Source organism: Jaculus jaculus, chromosome 13, assembly GCF_020740685.1.
Source record: "Jaculus jaculus isolate mJacJac1 chromosome 13, mJacJac1.mat.Y.cur, whole genome shotgun sequence".
In the NCBI taxonomy this organism is placed as follows: domain Eukaryota; kingdom Metazoa; phylum Chordata; class Mammalia; order Rodentia; family Dipodidae; genus Jaculus; species Jaculus jaculus.
The window spans coordinates 9777609-9797294 of NC_059114.1; the positions used below are offsets into that span (position 1 = coordinate 9777609).

The window sequence follows — 19686 nt, forward strand, 5'->3', positions numbered from 1 at the left end:
CCCGTGGCCTGCTTGCCCTGTGCACAAGGGCAGCGGCGGTGCCCTGGCACCTCCCCAGCCCTGGTCCTAGCAAAAGGAAATCGTCTTGCGGAAACGGATGGGCACAACAGAGCGCTGTGCCCAGAGAGGGGTACTTGGGAGATTAAGGGGGATAAACAGCACAATCAGAAGAGCCAACAAGGGGAGGCGGGGACAGCTCGGCCGGGCAGCCAGGGATTAGTCTGGGCGTCCGTCCGAGGAGGTCTCGGGCTGCCCGCTCTCTCCTGAGGCGGCTGCTGTCCGTTCTTGACCTGTCCCTTGGAGTCAGGGCTGAGGGGTGAGCAAGTGCCAACAGGCTATGCCTCCATCCATGCCCTCACTCTTACAAGGAAGGTTGGCTTGCTCACGGGGGGCGGGGGGGGTCACTGCTCACTTACAGGTCTGGGTGACCTTGGGTGGGCCAAGAGGCCATCTGTGACCCCCAAGAGAGACAAAGAGCACACATGCTGAGAGAAGAGAACCTATGTGAGGTCCCCAGTCCAGTCCCCACCAAGTGCTAACATCCAGAGAATGGTCATCGGAGCCTGGCTCCCTGCCCTCCCGAGTGCATCCTCATACAACCGCCATCTTCGGGACCAACGTCTCAGGCTTGTGGGAGGAACGGGGCTTTGCCGTGTGAAGCAATGAGAAGGTGGCGTCTGCTGGGACTAACCCTGGTCAGTGGGAGAGGCAGGAAGCTTTGGCATCCTCAGACCTGTGGGTTTGGAGAATGGGCCCTCCCAAGGGGAGGGCACCTAGGGGGGTTTCCACAGGGCAGAGCTGAGGCCAGGGTGGGTTTCAGAAACTGGTTGGGGCTGTTGTATCAAGTAGGAGCCGAGGGGACACAAAGGGAAGTGAGAGGTGCTCTTAGGGGCATGGAGGAGAGCCAGGATGAATGAAGGGTGCATGGGTGATTACTGCTCCTCCATAACTCCTCTAGCCTGGGTATGGAACAGCCCAGCCCTGAGCTTAACTCCCCCCTCCCCCCTCCAGTGCAAATCCAGGAATGCAGACACAGAGGATCAAGCTGGCTAGGAGTGGAACAGAATCAGGGCCAAGTCTTAAAGAGACACCCCCCCCCTTCCCCTCCTACCCCGCAGGGGAGCACGGAGGAAGTCTGAGGCAAGAGTGGCAATGGGTTCAATCCCCCAGCCGCACACAGCGGGCAGGATATGTACTCGTTTTCGGTGGTAAGAGACTCCGGCACACCCCCGCCACATGCAAACAGGTAAGCAAAAATTTAATCTGGCTGTGCTGATGCACCCCTTTAACCCCAGCACTCCGGAGGCAGAGGTAGGAGGACTGCTGTGAGTTTGAGGCCACCCTGAAAATACTGAGTGAAATCCAGGACAGCTTGAGCTAGAGGGAGACCCTACCTTGAAAATAAAAAATAAAATAAAGGCCTGGAGAGATGGCTTAGTGGTTAAGCGCTTGCCTGTGAAGCCTAAGGACCCCGGTTCGAGGCCTGGTTCCCCAGGTCCCACGTTAGCCAGATGCACAAGGGGGCGCACGTGTCTGGAGTTCGTTTGTAGAGGCTGGAAGCCCTGGCGCGCCCATTCTCTCTCTCTCTCCCTCTATCTGTCTTTCTCTCTGTGTCTGTCGCTCTCAAATAAATAAAAATTAAAAAAAAAATAATAAAATAAATAAATAAAGAGGGATGAGTAGAGGAAAATGAGCTATCTAGTGATCTAGTGGGCCCTACCCAGCCTTAACCCTCTAACAGCTGAAAGAGCCCGGGGTGTAGGGCCTGGATACCTGGTTGATGATTAGCTCCAAAGAGGGGTACCCACATAGCTACAGTTACATCCTTCCAAATGGATCTAGGAGGCAGGGATGCCACACTGCTTGATCCATACCTGTTTATATGTTTTTAAGATAGGATACAGACACAGCACAGGTTTAAAATAAAGAAAAAAACACAAAGATAGTATAAAAAATACTTAAATCTCTTTTTCCTGGGGCAAGAGGTTCAATTGTCACCCTCTAAAAGAACCCCCAAAGGAGTGCTCACACTATAGACTCGCTCAGCACAGCCAGGCCACTGTCCCCTGCGACCACAGCACGGGCACCAGGGGTCTGAGAACCCACTGCAAGACAGAGGAGTGAGCAGGCCCAGGATGGGGCAGCCCGAACAGTCACACATGGCCATCACCCCTGAGCCTCTCTTTCTTCTCTGCTCTAATGTGCTGGGAGAACCAGGGAGCCTGGCCTTCGTTTTGGTTGTGATGTCGCTGGACTGCAGCATCTGTCTGTCTCTGTGTCTCTACCTGATGATGTCAAGTGGGGGCTGCAACATGCCCCTGCAAAGGGAGGTCCTGGGACAGCACACTGTACCTCAAGATCCCCTGGCCCGGAATGTTCCCTGTGTAAGAGCTGTCAGGCTCCTGTCCATTTCAGAGCACCCCGAGTCCTTATGGACACAGTGGCCCCCCTTCCCGTGCACAATTCGTTCTATTTCTTCCTCCTGTGTCCCCAAAGGCACTTCCTCTTGTGTCCCCAAGGGCAACTCACATCTCTGAGTATCTATTTCCCCTTCTTCAGGGCCCCAGAGGGGACAGTGGGTAGCAGGTCCGGGGCTGGGAGAGGACTTGGCTTGGCTGCCACAGCTCAGGCCCCACCCTCTAGCCACAGACTCAGTGGTAACGAATCAAACCTGTGTCCACCAGCTTCCCCTTCAACCACAACAGTCTAACAAGGGGGTGAAAAAAAATACAAGGGGTGAGCCGCTAAAGGAAGGGACCAGGGACCTTCCCAAGCACAAGATCCTCTGGCTGGGGGGGGGCCTAGACTCAAGGTCTTCCAGTGGGGCTCCGCCCCTAGGGGAGCACTGTCATGGGCCCATGACTGGCCCCTGGGCGTGGGCAGTTCATGGGGATGGCTCAGCTTCCTCAAAGGACAGGCTGGTGGGACACTGTACCTAGAGACAGGGAGGGGCCCAGCGACTGGTACCTGCTGCTTGGGGCTGAGCTCAGCCGCTTGGCTCTCTTCTCCAGCCAGTCCTCCAGGTGGCCCTCGGGAAGCTCGGCTGGCTCGAGTGGCCACTCTCTGGCCCGCCTCTCCTCTGTGGGGGCAAGGAGACAAGGGAGGGTTAGAGGCACAACCCTGGCAGTCTGAATCCCCCTCCCACAAAGCAGCAGAGAGCGGTGGGGTCTGGAGAAGTCCCAGGATGCTACAGCAGTCTTCTAAGGGGTTGCAGGCCAGCAGGCCGGGAGCAGAGCCACCAGCTTTGTTCCACTACCTCTTAAGTCCCTCGATGCTCCATGAGCCAGCACTCAACACCTTACTCTGTTTTCTGCCAATGCACATCACTGATTTGGGGAGCTGGGGCTGGAGAGAAGCTTAGTGGTTAAGGCGCTTGCCTGCAAAGCTAAAGGACCCAGGCTTGATTCCCCAGGACCCATGCAAGCCACATGCATAAAGTGGCACATGCGTCTGGGGTTCATTTGCAGCAGCTGGAGGCCCTGGTGTTGCTTGAACCTCGGCTCTGGCACCTGCCAGGGCTCTGACCCCAAGCAAGGTAATGAGCCTTAGTTCCCTGGTTTTTCTTCTTATATAATATCTCATAAAGCCGGGCGTGGTGGCGCACGCCTTTAATCCCAGCACTCGGGAGGCAGAGGTAGGAGGATCGCCGAGAGTTTGAGGCCACCCTGAGACTACATAGTGAATTCCAGGTCAGCCTGAGCCAGAGTGAGACCCTAACTTGAAAAACCAAAAAAAAAAAAAAAAAAAAAATCTCATAAAACTGTTGCTCATGCCGGGCGAGGTGGTGCATACCTTTAACCCCAACATTCAGGAGGCAGAGGTAGGAGGATCGCTGTGAGTTCGAGGCCACCCTGAGACTACATAGCAAATTCCAGGTTGGCCTGGGCTAGAGCGAGACCCAACCAGTGGCCCACACTCCCTCAAGGCCAGGCCAGGTGCCATCTCACTCATCTTTACAACAGTCATGTGTGAGAGGTCAGGATACCACCTCCAAGGTCCAGACACATTCCAAGGTTCCAGGAAAGGTGGCAGAGCCAGAACTGTTCAAACTGCCTCGCCCACTGAGCCATACCCCACCTCCGGCTCCGGAGCCTAGACATCGTCTCCAGCTCCAGCCCCAAAGCCTGTGTTCTCCCCACTGTGAGCCAACCATTCCCTGAGAGCCCATGGCTGGTGTTGACCCAGTGGCCTCGCTTCCACCCTTGGACAGCTCTTGGGAAGCCCACGTAAGTGCCAGGCCTGCTGCCACAGTACAGGGCATGGAGCCTGCAGGGGCTGACTGGGCAGAGGGGGTAGGCTCGCTGGGGGCTGAGGAGAGAGGCCCAGCTGCCCGGACAGTTGCTGGCCTCCTGGAGACCACTGAACAGAGAAGAGTGAGTGGTGGTCCCAGGAGACTCAGTCTCTGCCTCTGACTTGCTCTGCGGCTCCCACAAGGTCCTTCTGCCTAAGCCCTGGCTCGTTTTCTCCATCTGTTCAACGAGAGGCTGCAGAGGCTCAGGGAAGGCCATCCGAGTGGGAACTTCCTTGAACTGAGATTGGGTGAGTGGTGAATTCTGAAAGTAGACAGGCCAGGTTCTGTGGAAGCTGAGCTCACCAGGCTTCCAGGATCCTGAGGACCGGGAAAGTGCTTTTGTTCATTTGATTGACTGGTCGGTTTTATGACAGGTCTCATGTAGCCCGGGCTGGCTTTGAATTGGCTGTGTGGTTGAGAATGACCTTGAGCTTCCTGACTCTCCTCCTCTATCTCCCAAGTGCTGGGGTTACAGGTCTATACCACCATGCCCAATACAACACTTTCTTCATTCCCTTGTCCTCAGAGGTTTGTAAAGCATCCACGTGGTGCTGAGTGGGACTCTTAAGTGCACTTTAAGGGTTCCTGGGAGCATGTCACATACTTCACTTTCAGGAGACACGCTCTGCTCCTGACACCCCCTCCCCCCAACTGGAGGTTCAGGGAGTCCTCCACCACCCTGGGCAGCCCTTGGCTTACTCATGGAATGTACAGCAATGAGGGAGAGGTGGTGCGGTACACAACAGCTTCTTAGCCTCAGGCACTGCAACCCCCCCCTCCCGCCCCCTCCTACTGCCCATTCTTGTTTTGCTCTGGGTCCTGGGCCTGGACGCACCCTCCACCTGGATGCTCAGCTCCTGCAGGTCTCGCTCGGACATGTGGGAAAATCTGCAGTTGGAGCCAAAGTCACACTGGCCTGCAAAGAGAAGACAGAAGTTACTCTCTGTTCAGGAAGGGCTTTGTGGTGGGTTGAAGGCACCCTGACAACAGACAGGTCCCCGAGTTTAGAAGCAAGACTTTGGATTTAGAGCAGTGACTCTAGTCTGGAATGAAAGATGACTCCTTCTGGCCCTGCTCATACTGAGCCACGTGATTCTAACCCTTTGCAGGCAGTTCCCATGAGGATCTGACTGAAGCATGTCCGAACTGGGCCACACGGGCCTTGTCACTGTTCTTGTTACCTGCCCAGGCCTCCCCTCCACAGTGAGCTACACGTAGGTTCCTGAGAGGCTCTTTTTTATTTTGTTTGTAAGGAGAGAGAGAATATGAATGGGAGGGCTAGAGAGATGGCTTAGCAGTTAAGGTGCTTGCCTGCGAAGCCTAAGGACCCAGGTTTGATTCCCCAGTACCCATGTAAGCCAGATGCACAGGTGGTGCATGCATCTCAGTTTGTTTGCAGTGGCTGGAGGCCCTGGTGCCCATTCTCTCCCTCTATCTTTCTCAATAAATAAATTAATTAAATTAAGTAATGAAAGAAATTCACATCTAGGAGCCATCTTAGGTATAATCAAACTTGAATTTTTTTGTTTTTGTTTTTCAAGGTAGGGTCTCACTCTAGCTCAGGCTGACCTGGAATTCACTATGTAGTCTCAGGCTGGCCCCGAACTCACGGTGATCCTCCTACTCCTGCTTCCCAAGTGCTGGGATTAAAGGCGTGTGCCACCATGCCCAGCTGGACTTGAACTCTTGATTCTCTTGTCTCACCACTTTGCAGTTGCTGGGATTACAGGCAAATACAAAACACACTCAACTCTATAGTCATATTTATTTATTTGAGACAGAGACAGAGAAAGAGACAGTAGAAAGAGATAATGTGTGTGCCAGAGCCTCTAGCCACTGCAAATGAACTCCTGATGCATGTGTTACTTTGTACATCTGGCATTATGTGGGTACTGGGGAACTGAACTCGGGTCCTGAGGCTCTGTAGGCAAGTGCCTTAACTGCTAACCCATCTCTCCAGGCCTATAGTCATCTTCATGAGCTGAGTATTACGCAGCCAAGTGAGTACCTAACATGCTTGGTTCTGAATTTGTTGATCAGATCTGTTCCTGTCTCTGTCTCTGCCTACTGGGAAGGAGGAGGTTCCGAGTGCTGGGATTAAAGATGTGCACCACCAAGCCCAGCTAAAGATTTATTTTTATATACAGGGGGGCGGGGGAATGGGCATGCCAGGGCCTCTAGCCACTGCTAGAGGCATATGCTACCTTGAGCATCTGGCTTACATGAGACCTAGAGAACTGAACCTGGGTCCTTAGGCTTTGCAGGCAAGCACCTCAACCGCTAAGTCATCTCTCCAGCACATCAAAGAGCTTTTAATGATTCTGCTCCTCTGCAGAGTTAGAGCAGAACCTGAGAGGACCCAGGCTTGATGGTGCACACCTGTAGTCCCAGGACTCGGGAGGCTGAGACGCTCAATCAGCTAGTCTATTACCCCAGCAAGGTTCCCGGGCTTTTCTGACTCCCCAGTGCTGGCTTGTTCTGCTTGAGCCAGCACCCTCACATTCTAGGTCTGACACCCTTCCAGGACGGGGCCCGGTAGGGCTTAGGTACAATTGCTGGGGAGGTGCTGACTGACCAGTCAGCTGGGAGGTGGCTCAGGATGGTGGCCAGGGTCACAGGGAGATACGGCAAGGTGCCCTGCAGGCCAGATGAGGCATTTGTGGTGCCTGAGCTGAGCTGAGCTGAGCTGAGCACTTACCTGTCAGCAGGAACTTCCTGCAAGGCCGTTTGTTCTGCTCGTCCAGCAAGATAGCGGCCGCATCTGGAAGAGAAGATGGTCTGGGTTCAGATGGCTCCAGCAAGGGAGGTGGGGCCACAGGGACCTGGACTTCAGCTAGACACGTCATGAGGAATGAAGAGCTTTCTCCATCCATGGGACCAGGTAAGGCAAGAACCTGGTTTGAGATCAGACAGTCTCCAAGTTGACTAACAATGAGTCTGCCTGGAGAGCTGGTTTATTTTTTTAAATCTGGCACCAGGAGACATCTCTGCATTGGCTTCCTAACTTCCTGTGAGTCTATAAGTACAGTCAAGTCACAAGCCATGTTAAGACACGTACATCTCACCAGGCTGGTGAGATGGCTCAGTGGTTAAAGGCACTTGCTTGCAAAGCCTGGTGGCCTGGGTTTAATTCTCCAGTACCCACGTAAAGCCAGATGCACAAAGTGGCACATGCATCTGGAGTTTGTCTGCAGTGCCAAGAGGCCTGGGTGAGCCCATACTCACCCTCTCTTTCTCAACTTAATTAATTAACTAAATATATTAAAAATATGGACCATACATGTTGTTCAGGATCCTCTCAAGCCTAGTACCACTAACACTAGTGGGGAGCTGATCCTGGGTCCCAGACAAGGGCTCCTGGGTAAACAGTGCCGTGCGGACAGAGTCCTTACACTACACAGCCTCTGGCAGGTGCTCTTAGCTCCACCCACCCTTCATCCGTGGACATACATGGGCCATTAGAACCCTCTCCTCTCAGGTTGTCTGTAGCCCAGAAAGGCATTTAACTTGTGATCCCCCTGCCTTGGCCTTCTGAGTGACTGGGACTATAAGTCTGTGTCACCAGGCCTGACTCCTCTTAGGTTGTCCTAAAATTATTATTCTTTTCCCCCTTGAAACAAGGTCTTACTGTATAGCTCCGACTGACCTCAAACTTACTATGTTGCCCAGGCTGTCTCAAACTCTCGACCCTCCTGCCTGCCTCTCAGCCTCCCGAGTCCTGGGACTATGGGTGTGCACCATCAAGCCTGGGTCCTCCCAGGTTCTGCTCTAACTCTGCAGAGGAGCAGAATCATTAAAAGCTCTTTGGTGTGCTGGAGAGATGGCTGCGCAGTTAAGGTGCTTGCCTGCAAAGCCTAAGGACCCAGGTTCGATTCACTAGGTCTCATGTAAGCCAGATGCTCAAGGTGGCACATGCTTCTAGCAGTGGCTAGAGGCCCTGGCATGCCATTCTTCCTCTCTCTGTATATAGAAATAAATCTTTAGGGGATGGAGGGATGGCTTAGCAGTTAAGGCATTTGCCTGCAAAGCCAAAGGACCCAGGTTCGATTCCCCAGGACCCATGTTAGCCAGATGCACAAGGGGCCACACGCATCTGGAGTTCGTTTGCATTGGCTGGAGGCCTCTCTGTGTGTCAAATAAATAAATAAAGTATAAAAAAAGTTTAAAAAAAATAAATCTTTAGCTGGGCGTGTGGTACACGCCTTTAATCCCAGCACTGGGGAGGCAGAGGTAGGAGGATCGCCATGAGTTCAAGGCCACCCTGAGACTACATAGTGAATTCCAGGTCAGCCTGAGCTAGAGTGAGACCCTACCTCAAAAAACTTGAAAATCCAAAATAAATAAATAAATCTTAAAAAAAAAAAAAAAAAAAAAGCTCCTTGATGCCGCTCAAGGGCACCCAGATGGAGACCTCACATTCCACATCCTCCTTACTAAGAGGCCCCATTCCTCTACAAGACTCCTGGTGGACCTGAGACATCAGTCCTTCAAGCTCCATCTCCCCAAATGACAGCTGCCCCTGGTGCCCCATGTGTTCTCTCGTTTACTCATTCATCTCCCCAGACATCCACCGAGCACGTCCTGTGTGCCAGGCATGGCGCCAGGGTGAGGCCTGAAGTGGAAGCAAGTGAGAGCTGGTCTTTCCTTCCAGCTCATCAGCTGCACTAATCCACACGGACAGCAAAGCGGTAAGCAAGCACTGAACACGCAGCAAAAGGAACTGATTTGGCCCTGACAGGGGGGCACCTTGAGGATCTGCTGCCTCAGTTGAGCTCTGAAATGGGGGCTCTGCCCTGGGACGAGAAGGACAAGTAAGAAGTACATACCCGGGCTGGAGAGATGGCTTAGCGGTTAAGCGCTTGCCTGTGAAGCCTAAGGACCCCGGTTCGAGGCTCGGTTCCCCAGGTCCCACGTTAGCCAGATGCACAAGGGGGCGCACGCGTCTGGAGTTCGTTTGCAGAGGCTGGAAGCCCTGGCACGCCCATTCTCTCTCTCTCCCTCTACCTGTCTTTCTCTTTGTGTCTGTCACTCTCAGATAAATAAATTAAAAAAAAAATGAACAAAAAAAGAAGTACATACCCACAAGAGGGGCCATGCAGGGAGAGCGTGGAGGGGGTCAGCAGGGAGAGGGCAATGGAACATGGAAGCTAGGGCAGGCCAGGGGCTCTGCCCAGAATGTACTGTCATACGGGAGTGAAAAATCCATTTAAAAGAAGACCCATGGGCTGGAGAGATGGCTTAGTGGTTAAGGTGAATGTTAAGGAATTCACTATGTAGTCTCAGGCTGTCCTCAAACTCACAGTGATCCTACTACCTCTGCCTCCCAAGTCCTGGGATCAAAGGCGTGTGCTACCACACCTGGCAAGAATCTTTTTAAAAACAAGGGTTGGACACTCAAGAGATACAGGTAGGATTGCCATGAGTTTGAGGCTAGCCTGAGACTACATAGCAAATTCTAGGTCAGGAAGGGCTAGAACAAGACCCTGTCTCAAAAGGGTGGAGGGGCAACAGGGCGTGGTGGTACATGCTTTTAATCCCAGCACTCAAGAAGCAGAGGTAGAAGGATTGCGGTGAGTTTGAGGCCAGCCTGAGACTACATAGTAAATTCCAGGTCACTCTGAGCTAAAGTGAGACCTCAAAAAAAAAAAAAAAGAGAGAGAGAGAGAGAGAGAGAAAACAAAAAGAGCTGGAGCAATAGTTAAGGTACTTGCCCGCAAAGCCAAAGGGACCCAGGTTCAATTCCCCAGAACCCACCTAAGCCAGATGCACAAGGTGGGACATATGTCAGGAGTTCATTTGCAGTGGCTGGAGGTACTGGTGCACCCATTCTCTTTTTCTCTCTCTGTATCTCTTTCAAAAATAAAAAATTTATCATAGTGCTGGAAAGAAGTGACTGGAGTACTGAGTAACATCTCGATCACATCTTCCAAGGCTCAGGGTCTAATGCGGAAGAGGTGGCAGAAAGAACGTAAGAGCCAAAGGAAGGGGAGGACTCCTTACAACGTGCTCCCTCCAGACATAAAATGGCCTGGATATCCATGACCTCATAGTGCCTGACATACCTACACAAGACCATCATAAGAGGAGGAAAAGATCATGACATCAAAATAAAAGAGAGACTGATTGAGATGGGGAGGGGATATGATGGAGAACAGAATTTCAAAGGGGAAGGTGGGGGGAGGGAGGGTATTACCATGGGATATTTTTTATAATCATGGAAAATGTTAATAAAAATTGAGAAAAAAAATAGGCCTGAAAAAAAAAAAAGAAAAATACAAGGGCTGGAGAGATGGCTTAGCAATTAAAGCACTTGCCTACAAAGCCGAAGGACTCAGGTTCAATTCCCCAGGACTCATGTAAGCCAGATGCACAAGGAGGCATGTGCATCTAGAGTTCAGCTGCTAGAGGCCCTGGCATACTCATCTTTCTCTCTCTCATAAATAAAAATACATATTAAAAAAAAAAAAGCCTGGCATGGTGGCCCATGTCTTTAATCCCAGCACTCAGGAGGCAGAGATAGGAGGATTGCCATGAGTTTGAGGCCACCCTGAGACTACATAGTGAATTCCAGGTCAGCCTGGGCTACAGTGAGACTCTACCTAAAAAAAAAAAAAAAAAATAGGAGAGAGAGAGAATGGGCACTGGGCACATGAGAGCCTCTAGCCACTGTAAACGAACTCCAGATGCATGTACCACATAGCATACTTGGTTTATGTGGGTACTGGGGATTTGAACACTGATCCTTAGGCTTTGCAGGCAAATGCCTTAACTGCTGAGCCATTTCTCCAGCCTTCGGCTACTATTTTTTATTTAGAGGCCCTTAGGTGATCTTTATGCCCAGCCAGAGTTAAGTGCTGCGAGCTTATCAGTCACTCAAGAGAAGCAAATGACAATCGGTGGTGGCGGGTGGCATTCTGCAAGCACTCAATAAAAACTCACTCACTTTGAATTCTGAGTTTCAGACCAGTGAACTCTCCCTCTCTGCCTCCCTTCTCTTTTTGGCTGCTGAGACGCAATTCTTTCCTTTCCAGCTCTGGGTCCTGTAGTGGATACCTGCTCCCAACCTGTGGCACACTGGTCCCATCTCAGCTCACCTGAGGAGCACCTGATCCAGCCTGGACACAATGCCAAGCTCCTACGACTTTCAGCTGGCTCAGCATAGATCCTGTGACAAGATGGTTCCCAGTGGGAGCACAGAGCCCTCAGTCGAGGTGGCTGGGAGAAGTTCCTATTCTAAGCCACCCCTCTTGGTACTTTCCCTGAGCCACACTGGCCTGGAACTCATTACGAAGTCTAGACTGGCCTTGAGCTCCAGTCAACCTTCCTCCCTTCTCAACATTACGTCCTCTCTTTTGATCATCAAAAAGCCCTGTCCCCAAACTGTCACTGATATACAGCAGTCCTTGTGTGAGGATGAGGAAGACCGGGGCACCGGTCACGAGGCCTGCAGGCACCCACCTCGGAACATGTCGTACCACATCTTCTTGGCCTTGAGGTGCTGGAGCCCGTTTAGGTGCTTCTTCCGGTTGTGGAGGTTGTCCTGGAAGGAGCGGTCACAGTAGTCACAGAAGTATCTCTTCCCCATGGCCACCCAAACCGGGCGAGGGCTGCCTAGGAAACCACAAAACACATGCTCAGACCATCGAAAAGAAGACTGTGGACGCAGGGCCCCCAACTGAGCACTCTCGAGGATTTCCTAAAGAACTTCCAGAGCTGGTGATCAAGGCATGACTAGCCTCGTTCCAGAGGGAACTTTTCATACTTTCAATACTCAGCCTCCAATCCTGACCAGTTACACCTGAGCCTCAGGGTGTAGCGCCCAGGTTTGGGGATTTTGTGAGAAGTATTTTCTTTCTTTCTTTCTTTCTTTCTTTTTTTTTTTTTTGCACATAGAGAGACAGAAGGAATGGGCACACCAGGGCCTCTTGGCACTGTAATCAAACTCCAGGTGCATGCACTACTTTGTGAATCTGGATTTATGTGGATACTGGGGAGTTGAACTCAGGCTTTGCATGACACTAAGCTTTGCAAGCAACTGATTTTGATTGCTGAGCCATTTCTCCAGCCCCAATCTTGTTTTTAAAAAATTATTTTTATTTACTTATTTATTTGACAGAGAAAGAGGGAGGAGAGACAAAAAATGAACGGGAGTGCCAGGGCCTCCAGCCACTGCAAATGAACTCCAGACACGTGTGCCCCCTTGTGCATCTGGCTAATGTGGGTCCTGGGGAACCGAACCTGGGTCCTTTGGCTTTACAGGCAAACGCCTTAACCCCTAAGCCATCCCTCCAGCCCCAATCTTTTCATACTTTTGTTGATTTTTTGTTAAATGTTTTATTTATTTACTTATTTGAGAGAAAGAGGCAGATAGAGAGGAAAAACGAGTGCACCAGGACTTCTAGCCATTGCAAACTCCAGACGCATGCACCACCTTGTGTATCTGGTTTTATGTGGGTAACTGGGAAATAGAATCTGGGTCTTTAGGCTTTACAGACAAGTGCCTCAACCACTAAGCCATCTCTCCAGCCCTTTTTAAATTTTTTTTTTTTATTTTTTGAGGTAGGGTTTCACTCTAGCCCATGCTGACCTGGAATCTATATGGAGTCTCAGGGTGGCCTCGAACTTGCGGCAATCCTCCTACCTCTGCCTCCCAAGCGCTGGGATTAAAGGCGTGTGCCACTACACCCGGCTTGTTATTATTTGTGAGGCAGTCTCACTCCAGTCCAGGCTTACCTGGAACTCTCACTACATAGCTCCAGGCTGGCACCACTATGCCCAGCTTCTTTTCATACTTTTGATGGCCAGCCTCCAACCCTGATCAATTAAATGAGAACTTCAGTGTGTCGGGTCCAGGTTTGCAATCTTTTAAAAAATATCTTAATTTATCTGAGAGAGAAAGGGGGAGAGAAGGAAGGGGTATGCCAGGGCCTCAAGCCACGAACTCCACATGCCTGCTTCACCTTGTGCTCTGGCTTACGTGGGTCCTTGGGCTTTGTAGGCAAGTGCCTTAATCGCTAAGCTGTTTCTCCAGCACCCCCCTTTTTTTTTTGAAAGCTTTCAGGTAATTCATGTAGCCAGGCTGGGATAGCACCATTTTAAATCCTCTGGCTAACCTCCCCCGTCCCATGTCACAATTCTGTCCTAGTTCTGGATTTTCCCCACCATGTCCTCCTCTCTGTTTCACACATGTGTCAGACACAAAGCCGCCTCCTTAAGTTTGTACCTGCTGTCCCCTGTGCCTAGATGCCGGCCACACGGGCTCGCTCAGTTCTGCCATCTTTGCTCTAATGCAACCTTCTCAGTAATCTACTGTGACCACTCCATTTCAAACTGCACAGCCCTCCCTTTTGCTTTCACCAGTCTCTGCTTCATTTTTTCCTCCTGGTACTTATCTGCTTTGAAGTAACAAATTCGTTGTTATGTTTATTGTTTTCTCCCCCAACAAGAATAGAAATCCATGAAGGCAGGTATATTTATGCTCAGTTTATTGCTAGAGCCCTGGCTCCTAAAAGGGACTTTGCACAGAGCAGGCGATCAAGCAATGCGCGCAGTGAATGGATGGATTCCCATGTTCCCTTGGGGACAGCTGGGGTTCGCAGGATGATGCGATTTGCCTCAGGTCACACAGCTGGCAAGCAGCATGCGTGAGCAGCCCCCCTAAAGGTCTTGCTGCCGGGAGTCATTTCTCCCACAGGCATAATGCTCAGCAGCAAGGAGGAGGGGTCCTGGCTGGTGTCAGTCAGAGGGAAATGAGAACAGTGCAAGATTTTTTTTTTCAAGGTAGGGTCTTACTATAACTCAGGCTGACCTGGAATTCATTATGTAGTCTCGGCGTGGCCTAGAACTCACAGCAGTCCTCCTACCTCTGCCTCCTGAATGCTGGGATTAAAAGCACCCATGCCTGGCACCTGCAGGATCTTAAGACCCACCAGTTAGCACAGCCACCATTGCTGTGCCAGGAGATGGGTAGCCGGAAGTAAGCAATGACTGTAGGACTGTCATGTCCAGCCCTTGGATCCTCCAGCTCAGTGCTTCCAGACCAGAGGAACAAGTCCATCAGGCGGGGGCCATCCAGAGAGACCTTCAAAGACTAAGCCCAGACCAGTCCCTCACATCACAGAGCAGGCTTCTGAGGCCCAGGGATAGAAATGACTTCCCTGAGGTCACAAGATAGTGACTCAGGCTAGCAGCCAAAGCCCCAGACCGTCAGCACCTGACAAATAAGGCTGAAGCTAGGACCCAATTCACAGAGCAAACAGACGGGGCACACACCAGGGGAGGAAGGGACCAGTGAGAGGTGCAGAGACAAGCAGTCCGGGCAGCCAAGCGCGCTGAGAGAGAGAGAGCTGCTCCTGCGGCAGACAGGGACGGTAGCCATTAAGTCAGGGGCTGTAATGGGATCAGGAACAGCCAGTCATTCCAAATGAAAACGTATAAAACCTCTCTTCTCCCATTACTGCTGAGCAACCGCATCCCAGACACGCGAACTTGATATATTAAATTTGGCAGCTCTAATGCACCCCGTCTTGCCAATAAACTTATAGGAATTGGATTGAAATTGTAAGAGATGAACGTTTAACGGCCGAGTGCTTAACCAAGCCATTCACGAAGCTTGAAGCTCCAAGGAGCTGCTGGCTCTGGAGAGTAATGGGAAAAGGAGGGGTGGAGGAGGATGTCCCTTTGGGACACTGACACGGAACAGCAGCTCTGCAGCAGACCAGGCTGGGCCGCACCACACAGGGGACTAAGAAGCTGGCTGTGTGACCTTGCACAAGTCATTGTCCCCCCTCGATAGCTCTACTTCACTGTGGGGATATGAAGCAATAGTTCTGAGTGACAGTTACTATCTCAAGAGGAGTTCAGGGAAGGGTGCTAATGAAAATTGATTATTGGGCTAGAGAGGTGGCTTAGTGGTTAAATCACTTGCCTGCAGAGTCTGCGTAACCAGGTCCGGTTTCCTGGTACTCTCATAAACCAGATGCACATGGTAGTGCATACATCTGAAGTTTGTTGGCAGTGGCTAAGGCCCTGGTGTGCCCATCATCTCTCTTCTCATATAAGTAAATAAGTAAAAGAAAATAGATTATTAAGACTGGGCTATAGCTCAGTGGCAGAGCCCTTGCCTAGCATGTATAAGGGCCTGGGTCTGATTCCCAACACCACAAAGAAAAAGGATCACAAACAAGTACTTAATAAATGTCATTACAGGGCTGGAGGGATGGCTTAGCAGTTAAGGCGTTTGTCTGCAAAGCCAAAGGACCCAGGTTTGATTCCCCAGGACCCACTTTAGCCAGATGCATAAGCGGGGGCATGCATCTGGAGTTCGTTTGCAGTAGCTGGTGGCCCTGGTACACCCATTCTCTCTCTCTCCCCTTCTTTCTCTGTCAAATCAATCAATAAATAAAAATAAAATATTTCAAAAAGAAATAAATGTCATTACAGAGATAATGGTTTATGGAGTATCTACTGTGCATTGGCACTATGCAAAAAGCTTTACATGCGATATCCATGTAACTCTCTAGACAAGGGGAGAACTTTCCAGATAATAAAACCGAGGCACCACGAAGTGGAATGACTCAGTCAAAGTCATGCCACTAGAAGGCAATTGAACTGGGCTTAGAATCCAAGCAGAAGGCCCACACTCCTAACCAGTTAAGTCTCCTCCAACAAATTATGCCAGAAGCACTTATATTAATGCCATGGGTCCATGCTAGCCCCTTTGAATGCTGAAGGTATATAGTATAAACTCACTTATGAAAGAGGAAACCAGGCTCAGAGAAGAACGGTGAGGTATCCCAAGTGATAGCAGAACAGTTCTCAGGGTAGGAAAGCCTATGTTCATATTGCCACAAAAACTGTCTCAGGGGCTAGGAGATTGCTCAGTGGTTAAAGGCACTTGCTTGCCCACCCAGGTTCAATTCCCCAGCACCCACATAAAGTCAGACACAGAAAGTGGTGCAAGCATCTGGCACGCACTTACAGCTGTAAAAGAATCTAGTACATGCACACACAACACACATGCAAATTAGTAAATTTTTTTTGTTGTTGTTTTTTCCAGGTAGGGTCTCACTCCAGTCCAGGCTGGCCTGGAATTTACTATGTAGTCTCAGGGTGGCCTCGAACTAATGGCACCGCAATGCCTGGCGACAGTTTTTTTTTTTTAAATATTGGTGGTGTACCTCTTTAATCCCAGTACTTGGGAGGCAGAGGTCGGAGGATTGCTATGAGTTTGAGGCCATCCTGAGACTACATAGTGAATTCCAGGTCAGCCTGGGCTACAGTGAGACCCTACCATGAAAACCTAACCAAACCAAAAAAAACAAAAACAAAAACAAAACAAACAAAAAAACCCCACAACTGTCTCACTAGGATTTCCACTAGAAAATCAAGATCACATGCTTTTTGCCTGCTTGCTCAGCCATACTAATACCAAATATTGAGCCCCAGTGCTTATGTTTTCTCTCTATCCACCCCCCCGCCCCCCGGTCTCTTTCCACACACACAAGTTAACCTCCCTTGTCAATTTCAGCTAAGAGTCCCAGCTGCCTGCCATGCTCCTCTGGCACAAAGGAAATGTTTGGTCATGTCAGACAGGTCTATAGGACCCCACTTCAGTTTCAGCTCTGTCAGGTGAAGATGTGGCCGTCCCTTGGCCTCTCAGGGTCTCTGCTTTCCTATGTGAAATGGCAGGAAGGTGGCTGGAACAGGTAATCTGTAAGAACCTTCACAGGGCTAATACCCATTGGTCTGATGAGAAGACACCCAACAATGCACCTTCTTCCTAAGTGGTACTTCTGGAATGGCACTCTCTCTTTCGCTCCCTGCCTCCTCTCTGTCGCTCTCAAATAAATAAATAAAAATAAAAACAAGCAAAAAAATTAAAACCAATGCTAGAGTTTCAATGCAGATACCACTATGATCTTGGCAGTCATTTAGCTTCTGGACTCAGTTTCCTGCTATAAAGACAGAATATTAGCAGTGGGCCTCTCAGGTGGTGGTTGTATCAGATCATCCATGTGCACACTTAGCACAGTCCCTAGAGGCCCTCAAGAAACCTTGGCTGGTGGCACCATCATTTTGCAGGCCTAGAAAGCACAGGCTTAGGCAGCTGGTCCACATTCCAGATGAGGAAAGTTAAGACCAGAAGAAGGCCAGGGAGTTGACCAAAGTCCATAATACAAGAGACGGAGGTGACACCCGACACTCAGCCCCACGGTGGGCCAGACTCACACCCTGTGGGACATGTGGAGCATGACAGCCCCACAACCCACACTGGCCGGGATTGGCACTGCGGACACTTCTCAGGCCTGGCCTGACCACCAGCTGCCTAAAGCCATTCCGGGGCAGGAGCTGGCCTTTGTCAAGGTGACCTCCCCCAGGCATGAAGTTCTAGGCTCCTGACCCAACTGCCTCCCACTCTGGGCCTGGGAGAAGGGACAGCCCGCAGAAGCTTCCGGTCAGGTGCTGCATCGCGCCAGACACACACTTGGCAGGCAGAACGCTGGCTGGGGTCCAGCTCCACTCACGTCACAGCCAAGCGTCCTTGCACGAGGCACACCCTGCATCACTACGCTCACTGTCCCTGAGATGGGGAACGGAAGGACGGCTGGAGCGTCTGCAAAAGGGTCTCAACAGCAGCACGAGGTGCTGACTCAGCTGGCCTTCTCTGCCATGACTCATCCCCGTTCTGTGAAAGGGGCACGCTCAGCAGTGGGTGAGCGCCGGGCCCTGTCTTGAACGCAGAATCATCTGGCCACACTCCCCTGCTGGGGACAATGGGGACAAAGGTGGTGCCACCAAACAACTCACACAGACCAGGTGTGCGGCTGCAGCAGTGATGGCTTCCTGAGATCTGCAAGAACTAGGGGCTGCCTCCTCATGGCCAGGGGGCCATCCGACAAAAATAGAGGGACATCCTCCGGGATCACACGGGTATGGATTCTAATTCTCGTGACCTCTGGAAAGGTAGTTCATGTTCCTGAGTCTGTCCTTAGCTATAAAACCAATATCCCAGCCCTTCCTCGGTGCCCGTGGGGGATGGGTTCTAGGACCTGTGTGGATACCCAAAACCTCCCAATGCCTGTCCTCTATATAAAATGTCATAACAGGGCTGGAGAGGTGGCTTAGTGGTTAAGGTGCTTGCCTGAAAGGCAAAGGACCCAGATTCGATTCCCCAGTACCCACATAAGCCATATGTACAAGGTGGCACATGCATCTGGAGTTCATTTGCAGTGGCTGAAGCCCCTGGCATACCCATTCTCTCTTTTTCAAATAAATAAAATATATAAAAAAGTTATATCACTTGCGCATAGTATACATACATCCTCCCATACACTTTAAACTACCTCTACAGTATTTAAAATACCCAGTCAGTATAAATATTATGGAAATAGTTGCTATGTTGTTTAAGGGATAATGGCAAGAAAAAGTCAATACATATTCAGCCCGTCTTTTTCCCCTTGTGCATTGCTATCAGCATTTGGTTGAATCTATAAATACAGAACTCAAAGGAATATAGGGCCAATTCTAGCACATTATGGCTCCTGGCATATAGTTACCACTCAAGAATGGCAGTGTTGGGCTGGAGAGATCACTTAGCGGTTGAGGAGCTTGTCTGCAAAACTTAGGACCCAAGTTCAATTCCCCAGTACCCATGTAAGCCAGATACACAAAGTGGCACATGCATCTAGAGTCATTTGCAGTGGCTAGAGGTCTTGGTACACCCATCATCTATCATCTATCTATCTATCTATCTATCTATCTATCTATCTATCTATCTATCTATCTATCTGTCTGTCTGTCTATCTACATATCCATCCATCCATCCATCATCTACCACTTTCTCAAATACATAAATAAAATATAAAATACTTTTTTGTTGTTGTTTTTTGAAGTAAGGTCCCACTTTAGCCCAGGCTGACCTGGAATTCACTATGTAGTCTTAGGGTGGCCTTGAACTCACAGCGATCTTCCTACCTCTGCACCTGAGTGTGGGATTAAAGATGTGTGCCACCACACCCTGCTATAAAAAACTTTTAAAAAATAATGGCAGTGGGGCTGGAGAGATGGCTTAGTGGTTAAGCACTTGCCCGTGAAGCCTAAGGACCCCAGTTCGAGGCCCGATTCCCCAGGACCCACGTAAGCCAGATGCACAAGGTGGCACATGCATCTAGAGTTCATTTGCAGAGGCTGGAGGCTCTGGTGCGCCCATTTTTTTTTTCTCTCTCTCTCTGCCTTTCTCTGTCTGCAGCTCTCAAATAAATAAACAAAAACAAACAAACAAACAAAACTAATGGCAGTGAGCTGGGTATGGTGGTGCATGCCTTTAATCCCCGCACTCAGGAAGCAGAGGTAGGAGGACTGCTGTGAGTTCAAGGCCATCCTGAGACTACATA

The 19686-nt window shown here is 50.5% G+C and overlaps 1 protein-coding gene across 1 annotated transcript in view; it reads right to left on the minus strand.

Moving 5' to 3' along the window:
• Window positions 1–19686, minus strand: part of Zmat5 (zinc finger matrin-type 5) — a 35065-nt gene that overhangs the window by 2122 nt on the left and 13257 nt on the right. Inside the window, exons 2-5 of the mRNA XM_004664053.3 lie at window positions 11750–11902; window positions 6990–7052; window positions 5127–5207; window positions 2968–3079 (exon numbers count right to left, since the gene is read on the minus strand). Of these exons, the coding sequence (XP_004664110.1) occupies window positions 2968–3079; window positions 5127–5207; window positions 6990–7052; window positions 11750–11876 (383 nt within the window). The 5' untranslated portion in view covers window positions 11877–11902. The remainder of the gene's footprint in view (window positions 1–2967; window positions 3080–5126; window positions 5208–6989; window positions 7053–11749; window positions 11903–19686) is intronic.